The sequence below is a fragment of the Gekko japonicus genome, unplaced genomic scaffold (genome assembly GCF_001447785.1).
Source record: "Gekko japonicus isolate JY-2015 unplaced genomic scaffold, Gekko_japonicus_V1.1 scaffold542, whole genome shotgun sequence".
Lineage (NCBI taxonomy): Eukaryota > Metazoa > Chordata > Lepidosauria > Squamata > Gekkonidae > Gekko > Gekko japonicus.
This window is the reverse complement of record NW_015163104.1, coordinates 545,598-567,914: the sequence shown is the minus strand read 5'-3', so window position 1 is coordinate 567,914 and position 22,317 is coordinate 545,598. Positions and strand designations below refer to the sequence as shown.

General features: G+C 46.6%; 1 protein-coding gene across 1 annotated transcript in view; it reads right to left on the bottom strand.

Moving 5' to 3' along the window:
* The window catches only part of LOC107106595, a 450,486-nt gene that overhangs the window by 412,325 nt on the left and 15,844 nt on the right, over positions 1 to 22,317 (bottom strand). Inside the window, 2 exon segments of the mRNA XM_015406776.1 lie at positions 4,239 to 4,889; positions 19,268 to 19,682. Coding sequence (XP_015262262.1) covers positions 4,239 to 4,889; positions 19,268 to 19,682 — 1,066 coding nt within the window.

The window sequence follows — 22,317 nt, the reverse complement described above, 5'->3', positions numbered from 1 at the left end:
GAAAGGTCAGCTATTAAACTCTCTGTTCCGCCACCCTCTGCCAAGGACTTTGCACTGTTATCTTACCAAAAATTTATTTGGTTTCACTTTGAAAGGCTCGCCCTGAAATAAGATAAAAGAAGGCAGGAGGTATTCTGACGGACACAGACATTGGGTACAACCCTTTTTGCTTTGAAACGCAATATATATCAGATCTTAGTGTCCCGAAGAGTCAGACTTGACTGTGCGACAGAACAATAAAGTGTCTTGAAGCATCGGGGAAGGACTGTGGCTCAGCGGAAGAGCCTCCGCTTTACATGCAGAAGGTCCCAGGTTCAAGCCCCACCTCTCCAGCTAAAAGGATCTGGCTGTAGGTGATGTGAAAGACCTCTGCCTAAGACCCTGGAGAGCAGCTGCCGGCCTGAGAAGGCAATACTGACCCTGCTGGACCGATGGTCTGATCCAGTATAAGGCAGCTTCGTGTGTGCGTGAAATAATGCCGGAAACCTGGTTTTCAGAGAACATTTTATTGAGTTTATGAATTTTTTAAAATGCGTATCGATATTCGAAGAAAAATTAAGAAAGAAAAAAAGATAATAATAAAATGAAAAGAAAAAAAAGCAATGGGGATGGAGAGAACAAAGCAAGCTACACAGAGGCCAAGATTGGACACTAAAAGAGTTTTAAAAGAGTTCAGATCCTCCAGTAACAAGTCCGCCCTAATTCTGACAAAGGAGAGAATGACCCCAATATCTACAAAATAAATAATATGTACTGCAAGCCAAGGCTGCGTACCCAAGTCAAAATGCCAACTGGAGAAGAAGAGAGAGCACTCATTTCCCACAGTGGAAAGTAATTCATCTAAGCCAGTTCTAGTCTTGGACCAGCCCGTCTCTCAGGGCCAACTTTTACCCCCCCTGGCCCCAGCAGCCCTTTTATCTCCTCTCCCCATCATCAGCTTGGAGTCGAACTTATGTCACACATCGGTAAATCTCATGCTGGCTGTGGGCCATCTTGGAGCGCTGATCAGTTGATTGTGGCCAGCTGGGTGTCTACCTCAGGCACATTCCTGCCAGTCACAGTTTCTTCATAGCTTATTCCATAGTGTAGAATTCATTTTTAAAAAGCCTTAGGTTACATAAGGAGTCCACTTAGGGGTCACCAACAGAGGTCCTGCTTGGCAGCTCCAATGCCGCCACCCCCGTCTGCCTCCAACCGCATTGCAGAAATAAATATTTCAGGCAAAGGCAGGGATACAACAGGCCTCATAACCCTGACAGGCCTTGTTTCACTAGCCTCGAATCTTTCAAGCATATCTTTCTCCCCTCCTGGAGGCCTGAAAATTCTTCTTTATTGGTAATGATGGAGGAAGAAGTTATCACATAGGGCTGTTGCTAGGCAACAAGATACTGGGGATGGCAGGTGTCCTGTAGCTAAGAAACTACCACACACTCTTGAACTTCTTTTTTGCTGCCATAAAACAGCATGGAGGATGGCTAGAATTGTGAGGGCTCAGGAAAGAAGGAGGAAAATTATTTATTTCATTTTGTTCTGAGGCCTTTCTTTCCATTTTTCCCAATGGAAACATCAGAAAATTTGGGGGAGCACTGAAAAGAAACTCATAGGAATATTTTTTTTTTAGTAAAATGCTTCTTAAGGCAAGACTTTTCACACTCAAAATGAAGAGCATGAATAAATTTGAGGATTTATTCCATTTTTCCAATGGAAGAATTGAGGAATGGGGGGCACTGGGGGAAAAGCTCTTATACTACAATCATGTACAATGTTTTCAAGATATTGTTTTCTGTTTAAATATAAATAATTCTGATACCAATGCTCTAATATGCTTAATTATTGAAAATTTCAGTGTTTCCAATATTTTAATGATTTCGCTTATTATCTAGACATATTCTGGCAGTTCTGCCTATTCTAACTCTATGAGCAAGTTTATTGAAGTAATATCCTGTTTTTTGTTTACCACAGAATTTGTTTTCTACCCTCAAATGGTATTTTATCTTATCTATCCGATGGCACAAATTAAAGATATATGTGATAGGGTAAGCATAGGATGCAGCAGTTTACACTTCTTTCCCAAGGGTAAACTTGCAATTTTTTCTTACAGAAAATGAAGGTATTAAGACTTTAAATCCCATAAATATGTCAGATGTTACAATTTCATATGCTAAGTTACATATGATGATTTTATGTTGTTCAATCAGTAAAACAATGGAGGCCCAGGTGGCAGCCACTGTCAAGTCAGCCTTTTACCATCTTCGGTTGGCACGGCAGTTGGACCCTTACCTTGACCGCGATGACCTGGCCACAGTGATCCATGCGACGGTCACCTCGAGGCTAGACTACTGCAACGCTCTCTACATGGGGCTGCCTTTGTCGCAAATCCGAAGGCTGCAGCTGGTGCAAAATGCTGCAGCCAGGCTGTTGATGGGTCTGTCTAGGAGGGACCATATTCAGCCTGTGCTGAAAGCGCTGCACTGGCTGCCAATAGCGTACCGGATCCGCTTCAAAGTGCTGGTTCTTACCTATAAAGCCCTATATGGCCAGGATCCAGCCTACCTGAGGGACCGCCGTTCCCCACGTTCCCCTAAGACCACTACGGTCGGGGGCCCAAAACTTGCTGGTCATCCCGGGCCCCAAGGACATCAAATTAGCTGCGACCAGGGCCAGGGCTTTTTCGGTGGCAGCTCCTACCTGGTGGAACGAGCTCCCGGGTGAGATCCGGGCCCTGCGGGACCTCATGCAGTTCCGCAGGGCCTGCAAGACGGAGCTCTTCCGCCAGGCCTTTGAGTAGGAGCCGCCGCCCCACTATACCACCACCGTCATGGTATCTTAAGGATGCACGGACGAGGCCCTGATGAAGATCCTGGAATAGGTAAAGAAGATCTGATAAGCTGTCACCATTCATGGGAGTACCACCTGGAACTGTGTTGATTACAGGGCTATTTTCGGGCAGGAACGCACAGGAACGGAATTCCGGCTGGCTACCAAGTTGGCCACGCCCAGCAGGAACTCATAATAGGCCAAACCCAACATCAGAAACTCATTAGGATTGGCTACATTAGGGGTTTGTGGCCTAACATGCAAAGGAGTTCCTGCTATAAAAAAGCCCTGGGTTTTGACAACAAACAAGGTAAACAGAATAAGAAGCAAAAGGTGGGTGTGGCTGGATGAGCACACTTCTGGTAACATGGGGATGTGGCCTATTATGCCAATGAGCTGTGCTGTCAGGGGTGTGGCCTAATATGCTAATGTGTTTCTGCTGTTAGGTGTGGCCTATTATGCTAATAAGTTCCTGCTGGGCTTTTTCTACAAAAAAAGCCCTGGTTGATTCCATCTTGGATTATGATATCAGTGACTGAGCACCGTTGTTGTTTTTAAGGGTTAGTTGTTCTTATTATGTTTTAGATGTTTATTTATGACACGGCTGATTACCTTGCCCTTGTGAGCCACCCTGAGCCCATTGGGGAGGGCGGGATACAAATGTGAAAAATATGGGGGGGACACATTTTAAAAAATCATTTCCCCCCATGGCTTCAAAATTTCCAGAAATTTTACTTCTCCACAGAGGGCTAAGAAAGAGATACAGAAGAGAAGGAAAGGGGAGGAACTGGAAAACAATGTCAGGAAGCAGTTGATGGGGGAGGGGGGGGGGGGGGGCCCTCTCCTCATATCCTCCTTTTTCTTTCTTTTTCTCTTTTTTTTTGCAGTTCAACCACAGCTGACCCCACAGGGTTTTCAAGGCAAGACGGGAGCAGAGGTGGTTTGCTATTGCCTGCCTCTGCATAGCGACCCTGGACTTCCTTGGTGGTCTCCCATCCAAGTACTAACCAAGGCTGACCCTGCTGAGCTTCCAAGATCTGATGAGATCAGGCTAACCTGGGCCTTCAAGATCAGGAGAACATCCTTGTTGCCTCCTCAAAAGTAAGTTGCTGCCTACAGTGCTACAGCTGCAGTTTCCTCAACAAAAGAAGTCTGAGGTCAGCTGGGCCTCATTTCCTTTATGCTAGTTTCTCAATTACAAGACAATGCAGCCTTTGTGTGGGATGGGGTGGGGAAGTGCTTTCCCACATTTTAATTCCATTGATCTCTTCTTCCTCTGCTTCTGGATAGTCCTATGAAATGTCCGATATCACGATTCACATGCTGGGGACAATTTTTCTGGATTCTCTGTGCTCAATGAGAAAATCTTCCTGTACTTGGTGCATATAAAGACTTTAGGCCCTGGTGGCTTCGCTGATGGCGAATCAGGGCCAATTTAGCCTTGAAGTAGCTCCCACACTCTGTACAGACATACGGCTTTTCGATGGTGTGCATTTGCTCGTGAGCAACGAGCTGGGATCTCTCCCGGTAGCACTTCCCGCAATTTAAACACTTATAAGGTCTCTCGCCTGTGTGGGACCTCTCGTGTGCTATCAGACTGGACCGCTGGATGAAACCCTTACCACACTGGAGGCAAATGTGTGGTTTTTCTCCTGTGTGGGTTCGCTCGTGCTTGTTAAGACTTGAGCGGACGCTGAAGCTCTTCTCACAGTACATGCACTGGTACGGCTTCTCGCCCGTGTGAATCCGCTCGTGGGCGATCAGCTCTGAGCTCCAATTGAAACCCTTCCCGCACTCCAGGCATTTATGTGGCTTCTCACCTGTGTGGGTCCGGATATGAGCCATGAGGTGAGACTTCTGGCTGAAGCTTTTTGTGCACTCAGAGCAAGTGTATGGCTTCTCTCCCGTGTGGATGATCTGGTGCCTTATGAGGTCCGCACTCAAACTGAACCCTTTCCCACACGTGAGGCATTTGTAGGGTTTCTCTCCCCGATGACTCTTCTCGTGCAGGATGAGGGTGCTCTTCTGGCTCAAACGCTTCCCACACTCTGAACAAGTGTATGGTTTCTCTCCTGTGTGGCTTCCCTCATGGATGAGGAGGCTTGAACGCTGGTTATAACTCTTCTCACACAACAGGCATTTGTAGGGTTTTTCACCCGTATGGGTCCTCTCGTGCAGCTGAAGGTGGGAGTTCTGGCGAAACCGCATATCACAATATGAGCATTTGTATGGCTTCTCTCCCGTGTGGGTTCTCTCATGCGTGTTCAGGGTCGACCGCTTCCCAAAGCACTTCCCACATTCATTACACTTGTATGGTCTCTCAGCCATTGGGGGTTTCTCTGGCCCCCCAAGCTGAGAGCTCTGGCTCAGACTGCCCCCCAAGTTCTTTGAGATCTCTTGGTTCTTTTTCTCAGGAAAGCTCTGCTGGACCGCAAACTCAGCGAAGTCAAAGAAGCCTCCTCCGAAAGGAATCGAGATTACCCCTCTGTCCTCCAATAGGTCACTCTTGGAGAAATACACCTGGCCTTCGGCTCTGAAGAGGCTGACTTCGTCTCCCCCCCACATTATCCGGTTCAGCTGCAGATGATCCGAGCTTCCCAAGGAAGGCTCCCCTTCTTTGTTCTCCCCTAGCCAGTCAGCTGTAGAAATAAAGAGAACTGAGATATAGGCCATTCAAAAGGAGAGAATGCACATACCACACACAGTCTAGATTGCTAGAGGTGGAAAGTAAACATCTTCTATGCCAAAGATCCCCAACCTTTTTGAGCCTGTGGGGAACCTTTGGAATTCTGACAAAGTGTGGTGAGTTCAACAACATTATAGCTACCGTAGGAAGCTTAGCCAACTATAAGATGGCTGCCGCAGGAGGCTGTCAACCACAAAATGGCTGCCACAGGAGGCTGAGCCAACCACAAAATGGCTGCCACAGGAGGCTGAGCCAACCACAAAATGTCAGGGAGTGAGGTTATCATAACTCTAACTATAACTCTTCAACAATTCAGGTAGAAGGTCTGCTTAACAGTATACCTTTTTACATAAAGGCACAGCTCACCTTCAGTCCTGCTGTGAAGAGCCTTTTGTTGTGATGGCAGCTGCTGTTGAAGCAATTTTTTTAAAAAAATCACAGCCAATCAGATCTCCAATGGCTAATCAGAAGCCCTACTGGGCAAAAGCCCCAACTGGCCTCTCTCGCTTTCTAAAACACTTGGCGGGCACCAGGAAAGATATTAGTAGGTGCCATGGTGCCCACAGGTACCATGTTGAGGACCCTGTTCCATATTGTGTTCGGTTTCCAATAGAGGTGACCTAGACCAAGTATGCCTTTATTTTAATAACTAAATCTAAACTAAAATTTAGACTGTATAGTTTGTAACAGTAAAGTCTGGTCTACACATGCAACCAAATGAGGTGGTAGAACCCCACTGTACCACTTCAGATGGAGATAAAATATTCCGCTTTTAAATGCATTCCCCTTACTTAAAAAAAAGTCCCTAAAAGAAGCAAACTAGCATATCACAGAGAAGGATTTTGCATACTAGCTTTCTACTTGCAGGGAGCTTCCCCACAGGGTAGAATTTAAATTTTAAAAATGTGATTCCTCACCTGCAGCCTGAAAAGAGAAATCCATGCTACCCCCTGGGGACTCCACCACCTCATTCTGCTTGCATTACAAAAGTCAGGTCAAAAGGATAACAGAAGGCATGCAACAGCTGAGAAGCAATGAAAGCCCTGCATATTCCCATCATGAAGATTTGGTATCCTTCCAGGTTCAGATATACATATGTGTCTACAGTAGGCCCACCTTGACTTTATAAAAGCATTTCACTCATTCTAAGAAAATATTCATAGGAATTTTCTTTAGTATCCTCCCCAAATTTCTGATTTTTCCATTGGAAAAATGGCGGGAGAGACCTCAGGAGAAAAACCCCTTTTCCTGAATTTTCCTGGCTTTTCCCTAGGGCTTCATATCTCTCTGTTTGCCTAGTAGTTTTAGAACTTCATATCTCATTCCCTAAGTTTGGCTCAGTTCTTCATACCCCCATCCCAAAAAGAACAGAACTGGATACGTTCCCCACATTTTCCACAGTAAAAACAGCCACAGTGAATTCATTCCGTTTCTCCCCTTCTTCCTTAACCAATCGTTTTGTTCCGTTGTCACTGTCAAAAGCGAGGCCATCTTAGAGGGAAATTGCAGCTAAACTTCCCTTTTGGTGCCCCCTGACTTGTTTGCAGGTGTCGGCCGCCCCAACAGAGAGGCGGTTACCGGCCAAGGTAATCTCTCAAGCCTGTTGATTAACTCACATAGTTCAGCTGCGAATCTGGTACGGGAGGGAGCAGCCTGCTCCTGTCCAGACTATACCATGGAGACAGCCCTGTGATTGGTTGCAGAAAGTCAGGCAGTTACGGCCTGCTCTTTCTAAAAAGTATAGCTCATGATGGGGCGATAAACCCTTTTCCTTTTGCACTTCTTATTTTCCTCCTTACTCCATCCATACTGCCTGAAGACTATCGCTGCATGCTCTGGAACACCCTATTTTAGCTATAAGAAACCAACAGAGCTGGGGGAAATGCAGAGGAGGGGCAACCAAGATGATTAGGGGGTTGGAGCACCTTCCCTATGAGGAAAGGGTGAAGAGTCTGGGACTTTTCAGTTTAGACAAGAGACGGCTTTTTACTTGCTTTATCGTCAACTTGTGTTTGTTTTGCCAGAACCCGTGCTCCTTTCTGTTCACCTCAATAATGAACACTTAAGGAAGGCTTTTTACCTTTTATGGCTTCCTTCTCACGGTGGTCCCTTTCCTGACTTGAGACGTGGTACAGTCTATCTGGGCCTCAATTTGTGGAGTTTTAAATAGTTTCCCGGCACCACAAGGGAACTGACTCTCTTAATTCTCCTTTTTAACTTCCTTCTGACCACGCTCCTCATTTCTGCAAATCCATATTGGTTGTTCTGGACTTACTTGGGGCAATGTGAGGGCACTGTGGACACTGTTCCCAGTTTGCATGAGAACATCTACATCTTGCACCAGTAAGCCATGTTCAGAATGTAGAGTCGCTTACACCTTAGTCGGCTCCATGACCAACTGCTCCAATGCAGTTTGGTGTAGTGGTTAGGAATGCGGACTCTAATCTGGGAGAACTGCGTCTGATTCCCCACTCCTCCACTTGCAGCTGCTGGATGGCCTTGGGCAAGCCATAGTCCTGTCAGAGGTGTCCCTGAAAAGAGCAGTTTCTGTCAGAGCTCTCTCAGCCCCACCTACCTCACAGGGTGTCTGTTCTGGGGAGGGGAAGGGGAAGGAGGGGCTGTGGCTTTGGGAAGAAGAAGAGGAGGAGGAGGAGATTGGATTTATACCCCGCCCTTCACTGCCCAAAAGAGTCTCAGAGCATTTTACAATCTCCTTTCCCTTCCCCTCCCCCACAACGGACACCCTGTGAGGTAGGTGGGGCTGAGAGAGCTCTTTTGAGAACTGCTCGTGAGAGAACAGCTTTGTGAGAACTATGGCTTGCCCAAGGTTACCCAGCTGGCTGCATGTGGAGGAGTGGGGAATCAAACCCGGTTCTCCCAGATTAGAGTCCGCGCTCCTAACCACTACAGCAAACTGGTCCCAGGTACAATCCCTGGCATCTCCAGTTAAACGGATCAGATAGGAGGTGATGCGAAAGACCTCAGCATGATACCCTGGAGAGCCACTGCCGGTCTGAGTAGACAATACTGACTTCGATGGACTAATTCAGTATAAGGCAGCCTCATGGGTTCCCATCAGTCTCAGCTGCACAAGCAAAGGATTATGGGAGAGCCACCGTACACCTTTCCTGGCGCCTGCCAAATGGTTTTAGAAAGCAGGTGGGGCTTCTGCACAGCAAGGCTTCTGACTGACCATTAGAGAACTGACTGGCTGTGTGGCTTTTTACAATTTTTGCTTTGGCAGCAGCTGCCACCACAGCACAAGAATCTTCACTGCGTGACTGCAAGTCAGCTGTGACAGCTGCTTTGTGGCTGGGTCCACCTCTCATGGCAGCCATTTTGTGGCTGCACTCATCATGCTCATCCAAAGGTGCCCACAGCCACAAAAAGATTGGGGATCCCTGGACTGGAGAATAAGAGAGCGGCTCATTCACTGAGGGCATGATCCATCTCTTCCAACCGCAGCCTTCTCTGCTGACAAATTTCTCCTCAGAGCGTGAGTTTACTTGTTTATTTAGTGCATTCATTTGGAGTCACGCAAACACCTGGAGATAGGGAAGTTATGTGACGTGCTCTGTGAAAAATGAAAGCTTGTCCAGAAATCAAAAGAGGAGCCCAGGAAGATGCTCCCCCTTCCCATCTCTTCCTCAGTCATGATAAAAGTGGAAAGATCCTTACCAAGAGAGGCCACAGTCTCGTAATTCTCCTGCATGACTTCCCAGTACAGAGCTCTCTGGGCCGGATCCAGCAGAGCCCATTCCTCCTCCGTGAAGAACACGGCCACCTCCTCGAAGGACATTGGTGGCCCCTGAAAGAGGGAAACGATTTGCCATTGGATCATGTCTTTCTATACCTGATCAAATTCTCAAATCATACAGCGAAAAAACAAATGTTCCCACAGTCCATCACAGGCTCATAAAACACTCTAATTAAGGTGCTCAGGTGTCTTCAGTCATCAAAAACAGAAGCCACCGAGCCACAACACTGATATCCAAAGACAGCGGTCCCGATGAAGTTCTCCTACTGGCATGCTACCAATGTTGTTCTACATTTTGCCTGACAAGGCTTTTTCAAGTAGGATATCTCTTACTTTCTCAAAGCAGGATATCACTGAAACCAAAACTCAAGCATATTCTTCTAAAATACCTCTAGAGCAGTTACACAGTTGTTTTGCTGGTTACATTTTCACTGCGCGTCCCACTGTGTTTTGTAATCTTTTGGGCATAGAGCAGGGGTCACTGGGGTGTGTGAATTTCCTGCATTGTGCAGGGGGTTGGACTAGATGACCCTGGAGATCCCTTCCAACTCTATGATTCTATGATTTAGCAAAGACAGAATCCCCTAGGCCAGGGGTGTCAAACTCATTTGTTACAAAGGGTCACTTTGTTGGGCTGGGCCATGCGTGTAACACAAAATATTCTCTAGTACTTGTGTTACATTTTATGGCACACGTGGCCCAGCCCAACAAAGTGACATTTATGTCAGATCTGGCCCTCGTAACAAATGAGTTCGACACCCCCGCTAGATCAGTATTTGGATAGAAATGGAAGCAGACCAAATAATAGTAATAAACATGAAATGTGTTTTTTTTACACCCTGAAAATACTATCTGCCAAGGTTCACTTTAGAAATACACTTTCAAAATACATGGAAATGGAATTTTCATGCAATGCTGCTTTAAATGTCTGAGGAGGAGTTCTGTGCTACTCTGAAATGTTTCTCCTGTTCAGCAAACATTAGCTAAATCATCCTGTCATTTGTACTATTTTTTTTCTAGTCAACCTAAGACCAGACCTCGATCCTTTGAAGGGGATCCTCTGAGGGGGCGAGAGGAGAGATGCTGTGTGCAGACAACCACAGGCATGCTTCTCCGTAGATGTTTCTAAATGTTTATGCGTTTGGCAATGACTGCTATCTAGACAGCCTGCACTTGAACTGCAAGTCAGCTTCTGTACCTTAAGAGATTCTGGATTTACAAGAAAAAACTGTTAAAGCCTTGAAAGGTAATCGTCAGAATCATAATGCAGAGGAACCGTGATGTTACTGAAGGGCGGTTATTAGGGGGATTTTGAGTTGTAACAAATCAACCCGGGGGAGAGGAGATCATTTTTATTGTTAGTAGTTACAGGAATACATTCAAGCTGCTTGCATGAGACTCATTCGAGAGTGTTGGAAACACAAGCAAGCAAGCAAGCAAGCAAGCAACCTGGAAACCTCTGTCTCTTCTTCGTGCTCTGTCCAGCCACCTCCTCCGGCGCGTCCTCTTTAATCTTCATTCATTCATTCATTTCAGGCATGTTTGTCTGTCTGTCTGTCTCTCCCCACCCCCCTCTATTCTTGCTCAAGATCTCTCTACGGAATCTCAAACTCACCTTTCCCGCAGACACACAAAAGCCAAATTCTCCCGCCAGGCAGGGAAAAAGAGGAAAAGCAGAGTCCATCTTATCGGATCTCACGCCTTTCAGGCTGCGCTTCCCTGCACCCCCTCTAAGAAAAAACGCCTATACTGGGATAATCCTTGGTGGAAGGCATTCGGGCTCGCAAGGGATTCTGGGAGCCGTAGTTCTCGGACGAGGAAAAACGGCAATAGTACAACCTGAAGATTTGGGTTCATAGAGATGCCAGCCTCCAGGTGGGATCCCTGGAGAAAATGGATGCTTTGAAGGGCGGACTCTATGGCATTGTGCCCTACTGAGGTCCCTGTCCTCCCCAGGCTCCATCCCCAAATCTCCAGGAGTTTCCCAACCTGGATCTGGCATCCCTACGAACCCCTCCCCATCCCCTGCTAGTGGCCAGGGGGGACCTGGCAGGCAACCCTATTTGGGAAACTGGGCATAAAAGGTTTCTTCCTCATGAGCCTCCGGTCCGGCTTCCTTCAAGATCCTTCTCGTCTCGAACTCTTCCGCCATCCCTTACTTCCCTGCTTCACAGCCATTCCCTTGTCTAGGGCTGTCCGAGCATGCCAGCCTCCAGGTGGGACCTGGAGATTCCCTGGAGTTACAGCTCCTCTCCAGATTAGAGAGATGGGTTCCCCTGGAGAAAATGGGACAGGGACCTCAGTGGGGTACAATGCCATAGAGCCCACCCTCCCAAGCATCCATTTCCTCCAGGCGAACTAATCAATGTCATCTGGACATGAGCTGTAATTCTGGGGGATCCCCAGGTCCCACCTGGAGGCTGGCATCCCTAATCAAAGGTGATTTACCATTGCCTGCCTCTGCATAGAGACACTGGCCTTTCTTGGTGGTCTTCCATCCAACTACTGACCAGGGTCGATTAGCTTCCAAGATCCGAGGAGATTGGGCTATCCAGGTCAGGGCGCTGAACAATCATTTATACTTATTTAGCTATATTTCTATCCTGATTTCCCACCCAATGAAGACTCGAAGGGGCTTGCAACTTCATTCCCCCCCACACACACCGTTTACTCTCCATCTACGCAAGAAAAACTTGCCTGCAAAGGTGCGGCGGACTTCTGTCAGGTGGGTGGCTTTCAACAAGCCGAAGTATATGTTGATCCCAGCCCCTATTCTTAGCACGCCAGATTATACAAAATGCTTTGTGATGCAAACGGACACGAGCCAGAATGGATTAGGCTGGCTGTATTTTAATGCAAAGAGGAGATGCTAACGAATTACATCCTTTTGTTTACCTAAATCGCAAGCTACAGCCTCGGGAAAGATCTTACTCTACCATTGGAAAAGGAAGTTTTAGCCGTTGTATGGGGATTAAACAAACGACATCCCTAACAGTGGTCCCTCTAAACTGAGCTAGCTCAGTTTTTTAGCCTCTGGCTCACACATTTTTATCTTCACTCAGGAAGGATGGCTCCAGAGCAAACTGATTTATGCAGTGGCCAAATCGCTCGGTCACCACTTTGATGACAGTAGCTCATAAAGTAGAATTGTTGCTCACAAGACTCCACTGCTTAGAGGGAGCATTGCCTGTGCGGATCAAAGTGCCAGTTGCAAACAGACCACAGCCCTTTGGTCTTCTTGAATTAAATCAAAGGGAATACCACGAGTTTTGAGGTGGGCGTGCAAGATCTCCAATTTGAAGGGTCTCCCGTTAAAGATACTGGGGTGGCCTGGCACCAGCCAATCAGGCACTGGACGGAGAACATGTTGCTGGTTGAAAACAGCGGAAGCATATTGTCGCTTTGTGTGCGATGCATGCATTTCTGTAACTCGGTTCTTTTTTCACAATGTTCTTACTCCATGCTTCCCCAAGGCTGTTATATCCTGTGCAATAATCCATTAGTACTTGAGTAGCCCATAGACTTGATAAGAGTTACATTTATGTATCTAGTTGAACTATGCATTTATTAATGTTCTGCTAAAATTATGTTTAAAAACTATTAATTTTCACTTCAGGGGGACCGTGTCAAGAGAAAGTGCCTTCTCTGTGTTGATACATCTGACCGCTTAAGTGTCACCACCATTTCTACCGTTGTAGAATCCAGGTAAAATAGTCCCTTTCCTGTTTGTACTATCTAAGCAGGGAGAATAGCAATTGCTTAAGCCAAAAAGGTGTATTACCTGCATATCAAGGTGAATTGCTTAATTACTCAGTTGGGAAGGAGGAAATCCAGAAGCATGGGGGTGGGGATTATGCCAGTGATTGGCTCAAGCTGGTCAAGGGGGCAGTTAGCCTGTAAATTACACCAAAGGAATCAGGGATAGGTTTACAGGTGCGTGTACATTGGCCTGTTTGGTGTAGTGGTTAGGAGTGCAGACTCTGGGAGAACTGTGATTCCCCACACCTCCACATGCAGCGCACATCAAGGAATCCCTTGAGAGCCTGTTTGGTGTAGTAGTGCAGTGGTGTAAGAGTGCAGACTCTTAATCTGGGAGAACCGTGTTTGATTCCCCACACCTCCACATGCAGCTGCTGGTGTGACCTTGGGTCAGTCACAAGTTACTTTCAGAGCTGTTCTCTCAATGGCAGTTCTCAAAAGAACTCTCTTAGCCTCACATACCTCACAGGGTGTCTGTTGTGGGGAGGGGAAGGGAAGGAGATTGTAAACTGCTCTGAGACTTCTTTGGGTAGTGAAGGGCAGGGTATAAATCCAATCGCTTCATCTTCTACCAGGATTGTCCATTTCCATCATTGGGAAAGGGAGGGCATATTTGCCCAATCAATGTGTGGGTAGTTAAAATCACCTATTACGACATGGCTATTTAGTCTATCTGCTTTTACCTTGGACACTTCTGGCATCTGTATACAAACACCTATAATTTCCCAAGGTATGTTAGGCCCGCAACCTTCTTCCTGCTGCATTGAGACCTTGCCAGGCAGTCCATATTGTTTGTCAGTTTCAGTGGACAATTCTCATCCATTTCCCTGTAGAAAAGTAACACCTACCCCTTCATCTCCAAGTACATGAGTGTATGCAGTAAGATAGATTTGTTATTTTATAGCACCAACTTGCTTTGCTTGCTTATAAGACTGAACTTGTTTTCTAATCTTTTAATAAAACTTGTTGCTTTTGTGGTCTACTGGGTGTACAAGGCTCGAACTAGAGATGTGAAGGCCCGGAAGAAAACCGGAAAAATTCGGGGGGAAACCCAAAAAAATTGAAAAAAGAAAAAAAATGATTATGGAACGTTTTATTTTAACATGATGAATAAAATATTTTAAGACAAGGTGTTCAAATATTTTCCAAATCATTTCTAAAATATATATATATGGTATCAGATTGATCTAATTTCTGTGCACTGAGGACAAGCAAGTCCTAGGTTACAAACTGAACTCTCCAATGCAAGAACAAAATGCATTTCTTCCTTTAGGAGGTGCTATTGTCACGAGAAAAGAAAAAGGTTTCAGTTTTGTTTTTGCATGTGGGCGGGTATTCTGTTTGTAATAACTGTTTGGATACACTATATTTTTAATATGCTAGTTGTGATAATTTCATGCCAAGTAAAAATGTCCATAGTCATATTTTATGTTCCTAAAGTAACAGAATGACTTTCAATCTAGAAAAGACAAAAGAAGTGCTAATGTAGCATTTTTTTCAATTTTTCCGAAAATTTCCATTTCCCCCCGAAAAAAACTGGGGAAAAAACGGGTCTTTTCCCGAGCTTCAAAATTTCCAGAAATTTTACATCTCTAGTTCGAACCCCGACCTGGCACGTTACCAAAGAGGGGATTTATCCCAGGGTTCCAGGGAAGGAACAGGGGGGTCCCATCATCTCAAGCAAGGTTTGGGGGGGGTCAGGAGAACCCCAGGTCTTCTCTCTCTCTCTCTCTCTCTCTCTCTCTCTCTCTCTCTCTCTCTCTCTCTCTCTCTCTCTCTCTCTCTCTCTCTCTCTCTCTCTCTCTCTCTCTCTCTCTCTCTCTCTCTCTCACACACACACACACACACACCCCTGACTGAAGCCATCGAAGTCACGCAAAAGAGTAGCAAATATCTGGTCATCTGCTTACTTGGGCAACACAAAAGGAAAGCACAGAACACAAATTTTCATGGTACCATATTTTTGACTTTGGTGTTGAATTTCTGGGGAACTGGGAGGGAAGAGGAGAGGTACAGATATCTTCCCAAGCTTCTCTGAGGAGATGACAATGCTGAAAGTCTGGTTCCTAGAGATCATTTTATTGAGCTTAAGAAATGGGAGGGAAAGCCTGAAAGGCATTCAAAACAAAACATATTCAAAGGAAAAGTAGAGAAGAAAAACCCAAAACAATAATCATAAAATGAAAAAAAAAATCAAAAAAGGGGACAGAGAGAACAAGCTACAGCAAGCCAAATTTGGACACTGGACAATGATTAAAATAAAACAGTTTGGAGGTGCTTTCCCTTCCAACCTTCAAATTATGGCAGAAGGGATCTTGCCCCTAATGCAAAATTAACCCTGGAATGTGATCGTTCCAGAGGAGAGCCATGTGGGTCCGCAGTAGAGCAGAGAGATCTTAGTCCCGTTGCCCCTTAGAGACCAGCACTCAGGGTGTGAGCTTTCGGGAGCCCATTCTCCCTTCGTCAGACAAAGGGAACCTGAAATGTAAGGATCTGATCGCAGCAGCAACGGACAGGGTGTCGAGACGCTCTAGGCTCCTTGTGAGGAGAGACGGATGTGCTCCTCTTGCCCGCTTTTCCACAAACAGGGCCACCCCACAGCAGGGTCACGCCCTTCTAACCCCACCAAAGTCAACAAAAAGAGTGTAACTCCGCTTAGGATTGTACTGCAAATCCCTTTTAACTTTTTTGCAATTCATTTACAACTTGGGGCGCAGATCCTGTGGCACAGACTGCCCAGGACCCCAGATTTCACAGGGAGGGGACTGCTCCTTCAAAAACATACCCCGAAGAGGGTTAAAGAAGGGAAAAAAGTATCCTCACATCTGTGACCACTTATGAATTCTAGTCTATCTCCTTGACCATTAAGGTCATCATCATATACAAGAGATTCTGGTATTTCAAATAAAGGACGCCACCCCATGCGCAAGGCAGGTTGGTCCGGCATTATGAGAGGACTGTACTATGCCATTTCATGTCTCCTCCCTCCCACAAAGAACTCTGGGAAATGCAGTCCCATAAGAGCGTTGACAATTCTTTGGGAGGCCAGTCCCCTTCAGCGCTTTAGAAAAATTCCCACCCTGACAAGCCTTTCATCGGTTTTAAATCCTGAGGCGGAAAGAACTGGGCCACAGCCAGCAATGGGGTACTTAGGAGGCAGACAGCCACTCTGTGAGGCCTGGTCTACACAAGCACCAGGAGGAGATGGCCAAAACTTGAGCAGATGAGGCAAAACACATAGTTACAGGCTGTGGAAGCCATTTTGAGAACACTTCTTTAAAAACCCAAACTACCTGCAAGTAGCTTGTCAGGGAGAACGCTTCTAGCCAATTTTGTTCTGCACTCTACAACTTTTCTAACTGTAGGGAGGGAGCTTAAAAAAAATATGTACGGATTTTAAATTTCAGTAAATTCCAACTGTTGTGTCAGCAGGATTGACCTTCTGTATTCTTCTGTTTCCTTTCTTGTAAATCTTTTGATTTGTGCTGGTCATAGACCGAATAAATCTGAATCTAACTGGTTAAAAATAAATAAAACAGGATTATGCTATACGGAGCAATACTAAGCAGGTCTCATTTGGAAATAATTCTCATTTCACTCAATGAGGTTTTCCCCAGGAATGTGTTCTTAGGACTGCAACCATACACTTGTAGCATTATAACTCCTTCTGCCATGGTGGGCAGACCAGGTGTGCAGAGCAAAGTGGGAGAATTCTGATATGTACCATCTGCAGGTGGTGGTGGTGGTGAAGGTCTTATTTCAGATTGGGCGCTTTCACACATGCAGTTTCAATCCACCCAAGCGGCCGTTTGCAAGTGGATTTTGCCATTTCGCACAGCAAAATCCAGTTGCAAAGTGCACTGAAAGTGCGTTATATAGTGTGTGTGAAAGCACCCATTATCTCCCCGCTGTTTAAGAGGGGGAGGGGTTTTCTCTTCCCAGAATGTAATAAACCACCAGCTTCATGAAAGGGAGGCACATACAACTCTTTCCTTGTGCTATTTTCTATGCACAGAGAAATTTCTATCTTTTTTTTTTAATATGAGGGAGCATTCAAAATAGAGATAAAAAATAAGGCCAAGGCCGATGGTGCAAGTAAAGCAAAACTAAGTGTTTTATTACTCAGCTACTGATCTTGTACTTTTGTTGAAGGAACACCGAAAGACTAACTGATTCCCTTGAAGAAGCCGGTTGGCAAGACATGAAGGAATTTTTAGCAGAGTAATAAAATACATTTCTACTGGCACCATCGGCGTTGGCCTTATTTTTCACCTTTAAGTGACTGGTATGGCCCTTTTATTTTCTCCTCAGAGCGTTCAAAATATCCATTCCGCCTTCAGTTTGGAGAAGGACAGTTCACAATTTTATGACCCTGTTCAGCACAATTGGCTCTAAGGCCCAGACTATCCATGCAATGGACAGCGATGGTAGAGTCCCTGAAGTGGTTGAATGGACTTTATCCTTCAAACTGTAGGTGGGTGAAATACACTTTTTTTTTGCATATATAAGAAAACCATACAACATGGTAAGTGGCCCCACAGGGAGAATTCCAAATTCTTTTGAGAACACCCACGTATTTAAAAAGTACACTTCATTCAAGAAGAAAGGTAGCGTATGAAGGAGAGAACCCAGATCATTCCCTGCTACACTATTTTCTACTTGCATGGAGGGCTTTTCTTTTTTTAACAAAAAATGGGGCTATATTCTGAAGTGCTGTTTTCTTTTCCCTTAAACTACCCAGTCCCCACCCCCCACCCCACCGTTTCAAGACTTCACCACCTCATCTTGCTGCATCAACAGACCAAACCGAATTCTCTGTGGGCTCCACCAATTCAGGTTCAAAGCTGGATGAAAGAGGAGAGGAGAACACTTTGTGGGCAGCGGCGGGGCCAAGCATGATGCTCCGAACGTGTCCGCCCCAATTCTGACAGAGAGACTGATCATAATATCTACAAAATAAATAATAAGTACTGCAAGCCAAGGCAAAATGCTAACAGGAGAAGAGAGAGCATTCATTTCCCAATGTGGAAGGTAATTCGTCTGAGCCAGTTTTGCTCTAGGAGTGGTTCCCTCCTACTCCGGCCAGGCCAGGCCAGGCCTTCTCTCAGGGCTGACTTTAAACCCCACCTGCCTCCCCCTGAAGAAGAAAAAAAGATCAGTGGCATGGAACTGAACTTCTGTCACACGGTAAATGTCCTGCTGACTGGCTATCTGACACCTTGGAGCACTGGTCAGTTAATTGTGGTCAGCTGCGTGTTTACCTCAGGCCCATTCCTAGCAACCAAAGTTTCTTTCTAGCTTATTCCATAGAATTCCTTTTTTAAAAGCCTTCGGTTACATAAATAGTCCACTTAGGGGTCAGCCCCCCCTCAAGAGGTCCTGCTTGGCAGCTCAAATGCCGCCCCCACCTTCTGCTTCTGCCACACTGCAGGAACAAATATTTTGGGGCAGAGGTGGGAATATGATGGGCCTCACAGCCTGACAGGTTTTGTTTTGCTAACCTCCATTCTTTCAAGAAAGTTCCTTCCTCCCCTCCCGAGGCCTTGAAACCTCTCTTCCATTTTGGCAAGGATGAAGGAAGTGCTAATCACACGGCGTCGCTCCTACGCAACTACAGGACCTCCCCTTTCTCTCCTCCACTGTCGAGAAAAACAGCACGGAGGAGAGGGAAGAAAGAGATGCGGAGGGGTCAAAAACAGGGGGAAGGAAATGGAGAATGCAGAGAGGAAGTGGACGATGGCAAGAGGAAGGGAACTGCCCCACCTCAAGATCAGCTGCTGACTAGGTAGTTATGGCGGCTGTTTCCTTATCAGTCGAGAAGTCTAATGTCAGCCAGGCCTCACTTCCTTTATGCTGTTATCTCATTTCCAAGGCGATATGAGCTCCGATGGGAGTGGAAGGCTTTTTTCAATTTTTAATTCCGTCGTTCTCGTCTTCCATTGCCTCCGGATAGGTCTCTTCTGACCCCTGCGAGAGGTCCGACATCAGGCTCAGACTCACACACTCGGGACATTTCTCTGGATTCTCTGCGCTTGATGAGAATATCTTCCCACAGTCAGCGCATATAAAAGAGTTGACGCCCAGGTGGCTTCGCTGATGGCGAAGCAGGGCTGCCTTAGCCTTGAAGCAGCTCCCGCACTCCGAACACACGTACGGCTTTTCACTGGTGTGCGTTCGCTCGTGAGCAATGAGCTGGGAGCTCTCCCGGAAACACTTCCCGCAATCCAGACACATGTAGGGTCTCTCACCCGTGTGGGACCTCTCATGTGCTACCAGGCTAGATCGTTGGATGAAGCCCTTCCCGCACTGGAGGCAAATATATGGTTTTTCCCCCGTGTGGGTTCGCTCATGCTTGCTAAGACTTGAGCGGACGCTGAAGCTCTTCTCGCAGTACATGCACTGGTATGGCTTCTCGCCCGTGTGAATCCGCTCGTGGGCGATCAGCTCTGAGCTCCAATTGAAACCTTTCCCGCACTCTAGACATTTATGCGGCTTCTCGCCTGTGTGGGTCCGGATATGAGCCATGAGGTGGGAATTCTGACTGAAGCTTTTCCCACACTCGGAGCAAGTGTACGGCTTCTCTCCCGTGTGAATGCTCTGATGTCTTATGAGGTCAGCGCTCAGACTGAACCCTTTCCCGCACTCGAGGCATTTGTAGGGTTTCTCTCCCCGATGGCTCTTCTCGTGCAGGACAAGGGTGGCCTTCTGGCTGAAGCTCTTCCCGCACTCCATGCAAGTGTATGGCTTCTCGCCAGTGTGGCTGCGCTCGTGGATAATGAGGCTCGAGCGCTGGTTGTAGCTCTTCTCGCACAACAGACACTTGTAGGGCTTCTCGCCGGTATGGGTCCTCTCATGCAGCTGAAGGTGGGAGTTCTGGCAGAACCGCTTATCGCAATGCGAACACTTGTACGGTTTCTCTCCCGTGTGGGTCCTCACGTGTGTGTTTAGGGTCGACCGCTTCCCAAAGCACTTCCCGCATTCATTACACTGATACGGTTTTTCAACCGTCGGGCCTTTCTCTGGCGCCCCAAGCTGGGAGCTCTGGCTCAGACTCGCCCCAAAGTTCTTTGAGATCTCCTGGGTCTTCTTCTGGAGAAAACTTTGCTGGACTGCGAACTCGCTGAAATCGAAGAAGCCTCCTCCGAAAGGGATCGAGATCGGCGCTCTGTTCTCCAACAGGCCGCCCTCAGAGGCAACGGCCTGTCCTTCGCCTCTGGGGAAGCTGACTTCGTCTCCCCCCCACATCATCCGGTTCAGCTGCACACGGTCTGAGCTTCCCAACGAAGGCTCCCCTTCCTTGTTCTCCCCTAGCCAGCCAGCTGCAGAAATAATGAGAATGGAGATATAGGTCATTCCAGGGCTCTTTTTGTAGAAAAAGCCCAGCATGAACTCATTAGCATAATAGGCCACACCCAACAGCAGAAACTCATTAGGATTGGCTACATTAGGGGTGTGTGGCCTAACATGCAAAGGAGTTCCTGCTACAAAAAAAGGCCCTGGGTTTTGACAACAAACAAGGTAAACAGAATAAGAAGCAAAAGGTGGGTGTGGCTGGATGACCACACTTCTGGTAACATGGGGGTGCAGCCTAATGTGCTAATGAGCTGTGCTGTCAGGGGTGTGGCCCAATATGCTAATGAGTTCCTGCTGTTGGGTGTGGCTTATTATGCTAATGAGTTCCTGCTGGGCGTGGCCAACACGGGAGCCAGCTGGAACTCAGTTTCTGTGCGTTCCTGCCCAAAAATAGCCCTGGGTCATTCAAAATGGTGGGACTGTAAACACCACACACATTCTAGATCGCTAAGGGCAGAAATAAACAAAATGCTCTATACAGTATCAAGTTTCTAGCTGCTACTGGCCAAGGTGATAAAATAGGGACTGTAGATGATACCGCTGCAAGTGGAGAAGAAATACTCCACTTTTGGAAGGCTCCCCCAGGCTTCTTGTAAAAAGAATTCCCCGCAGGAAGCACACTAGCACAACATAACCACCTTCTCATACTAGTTTTCTGCTTCCAGGGAGCTTCCTGACTAGGTAAAATAAAAAAAAATGTGATTCTTCACTGAAAAGCAGTACAGACCTTTCTATCACCTTCTAGCCTTTATGACGATAAGCTGGGGAAATGGGGGGGGGTTTCCCACTGCCCCCGCACCACGTCAGAATGAATTCTGCAAACAGATGCAGATTCGCTTTATTTCTACTGAAGTCACTGCTATTTCGGCACACAGATTACATATAGCCCTTGAAAAATCTAACAGCAGCCCCTCTGGATCGAGACCAAAAGTCCATCTAGGCCAGCATCCTGCACCCCACGGCAGCCAGCCCTTGGAAGGCCCACAAGCTGAGCAGGGAGGGCAAAACTTTCTCTTGTCCTTGTCCCCCACCCCATACTCAAAAAGCTGCTGCCTCAAATAGGCAAAGTTCCACCATGCCTAGTGTCCCACAGCCAGAAAGTTTTGAGCTAGTCATGGAGGGATAGGTGGGGAACTGGATGTTCATGTATGACAGAAACCCCCGAAAACTTATTCCAAGTCATAGCAATGATCCTTCGAGCTCTGCATTGGCAGATGGTCTGCGTAGTCTCAGGCAGAGAAAAGTCTTTCCAGAAATGCTAAAGACTGAGCTTTGGGCCTTCCGTCACGGGCCTTTCCCACCTCTGAACAAACTAGGTTAGTCACTGACTTCATCTTTTGGCAGTGTTGCATGCTCCCCAATTTCAGACCCTTGAGCTGTCGAGCTCAGTCGTGTCTCCTCTGACTGGTGGTTTGCTCTTCCAGGATCTCAGGTCAAGGTCTTTTCCTTTTTTTTTTTTAGGTTTAAAGTTTTTATTATTATTATCATTTTTTGTTAACAGTAACAGTAAATACATTGACATAACCATGAATACAATCAGAATAACTTGCAAATACTGTATTAATCCTGTGAAAAAGACAGGTTGCTTACCTGTAACTGGTGATCTTCGAGTGGTCATCTGTGCATTCACACCCTTGGGATACACTGCGCCTGCGCTGAACCTTCTCGGTACCGATAGCTAGCAAAAAGGGATTTTCGCGCCTCTCCCAGGTCACGCGCCGACTCCACTGCGCATGACCAAGGAGGGGCACGCAGATCCCGCCAGTTCTCTTCTGACCGCCGCGCTGGTAGGACGCCTTCTGCCTCGGTCTGCTAAGTACCAAACTTTTTTGCTAAACTTTATTTATTTATTTATTTATTTATTTATCAGATTTATACCCCGCCCTCCCCCGTAGGGCTCAGGGCGGCTTACAGGGCAAGAAATCTTGCAGCAATAAAACATACT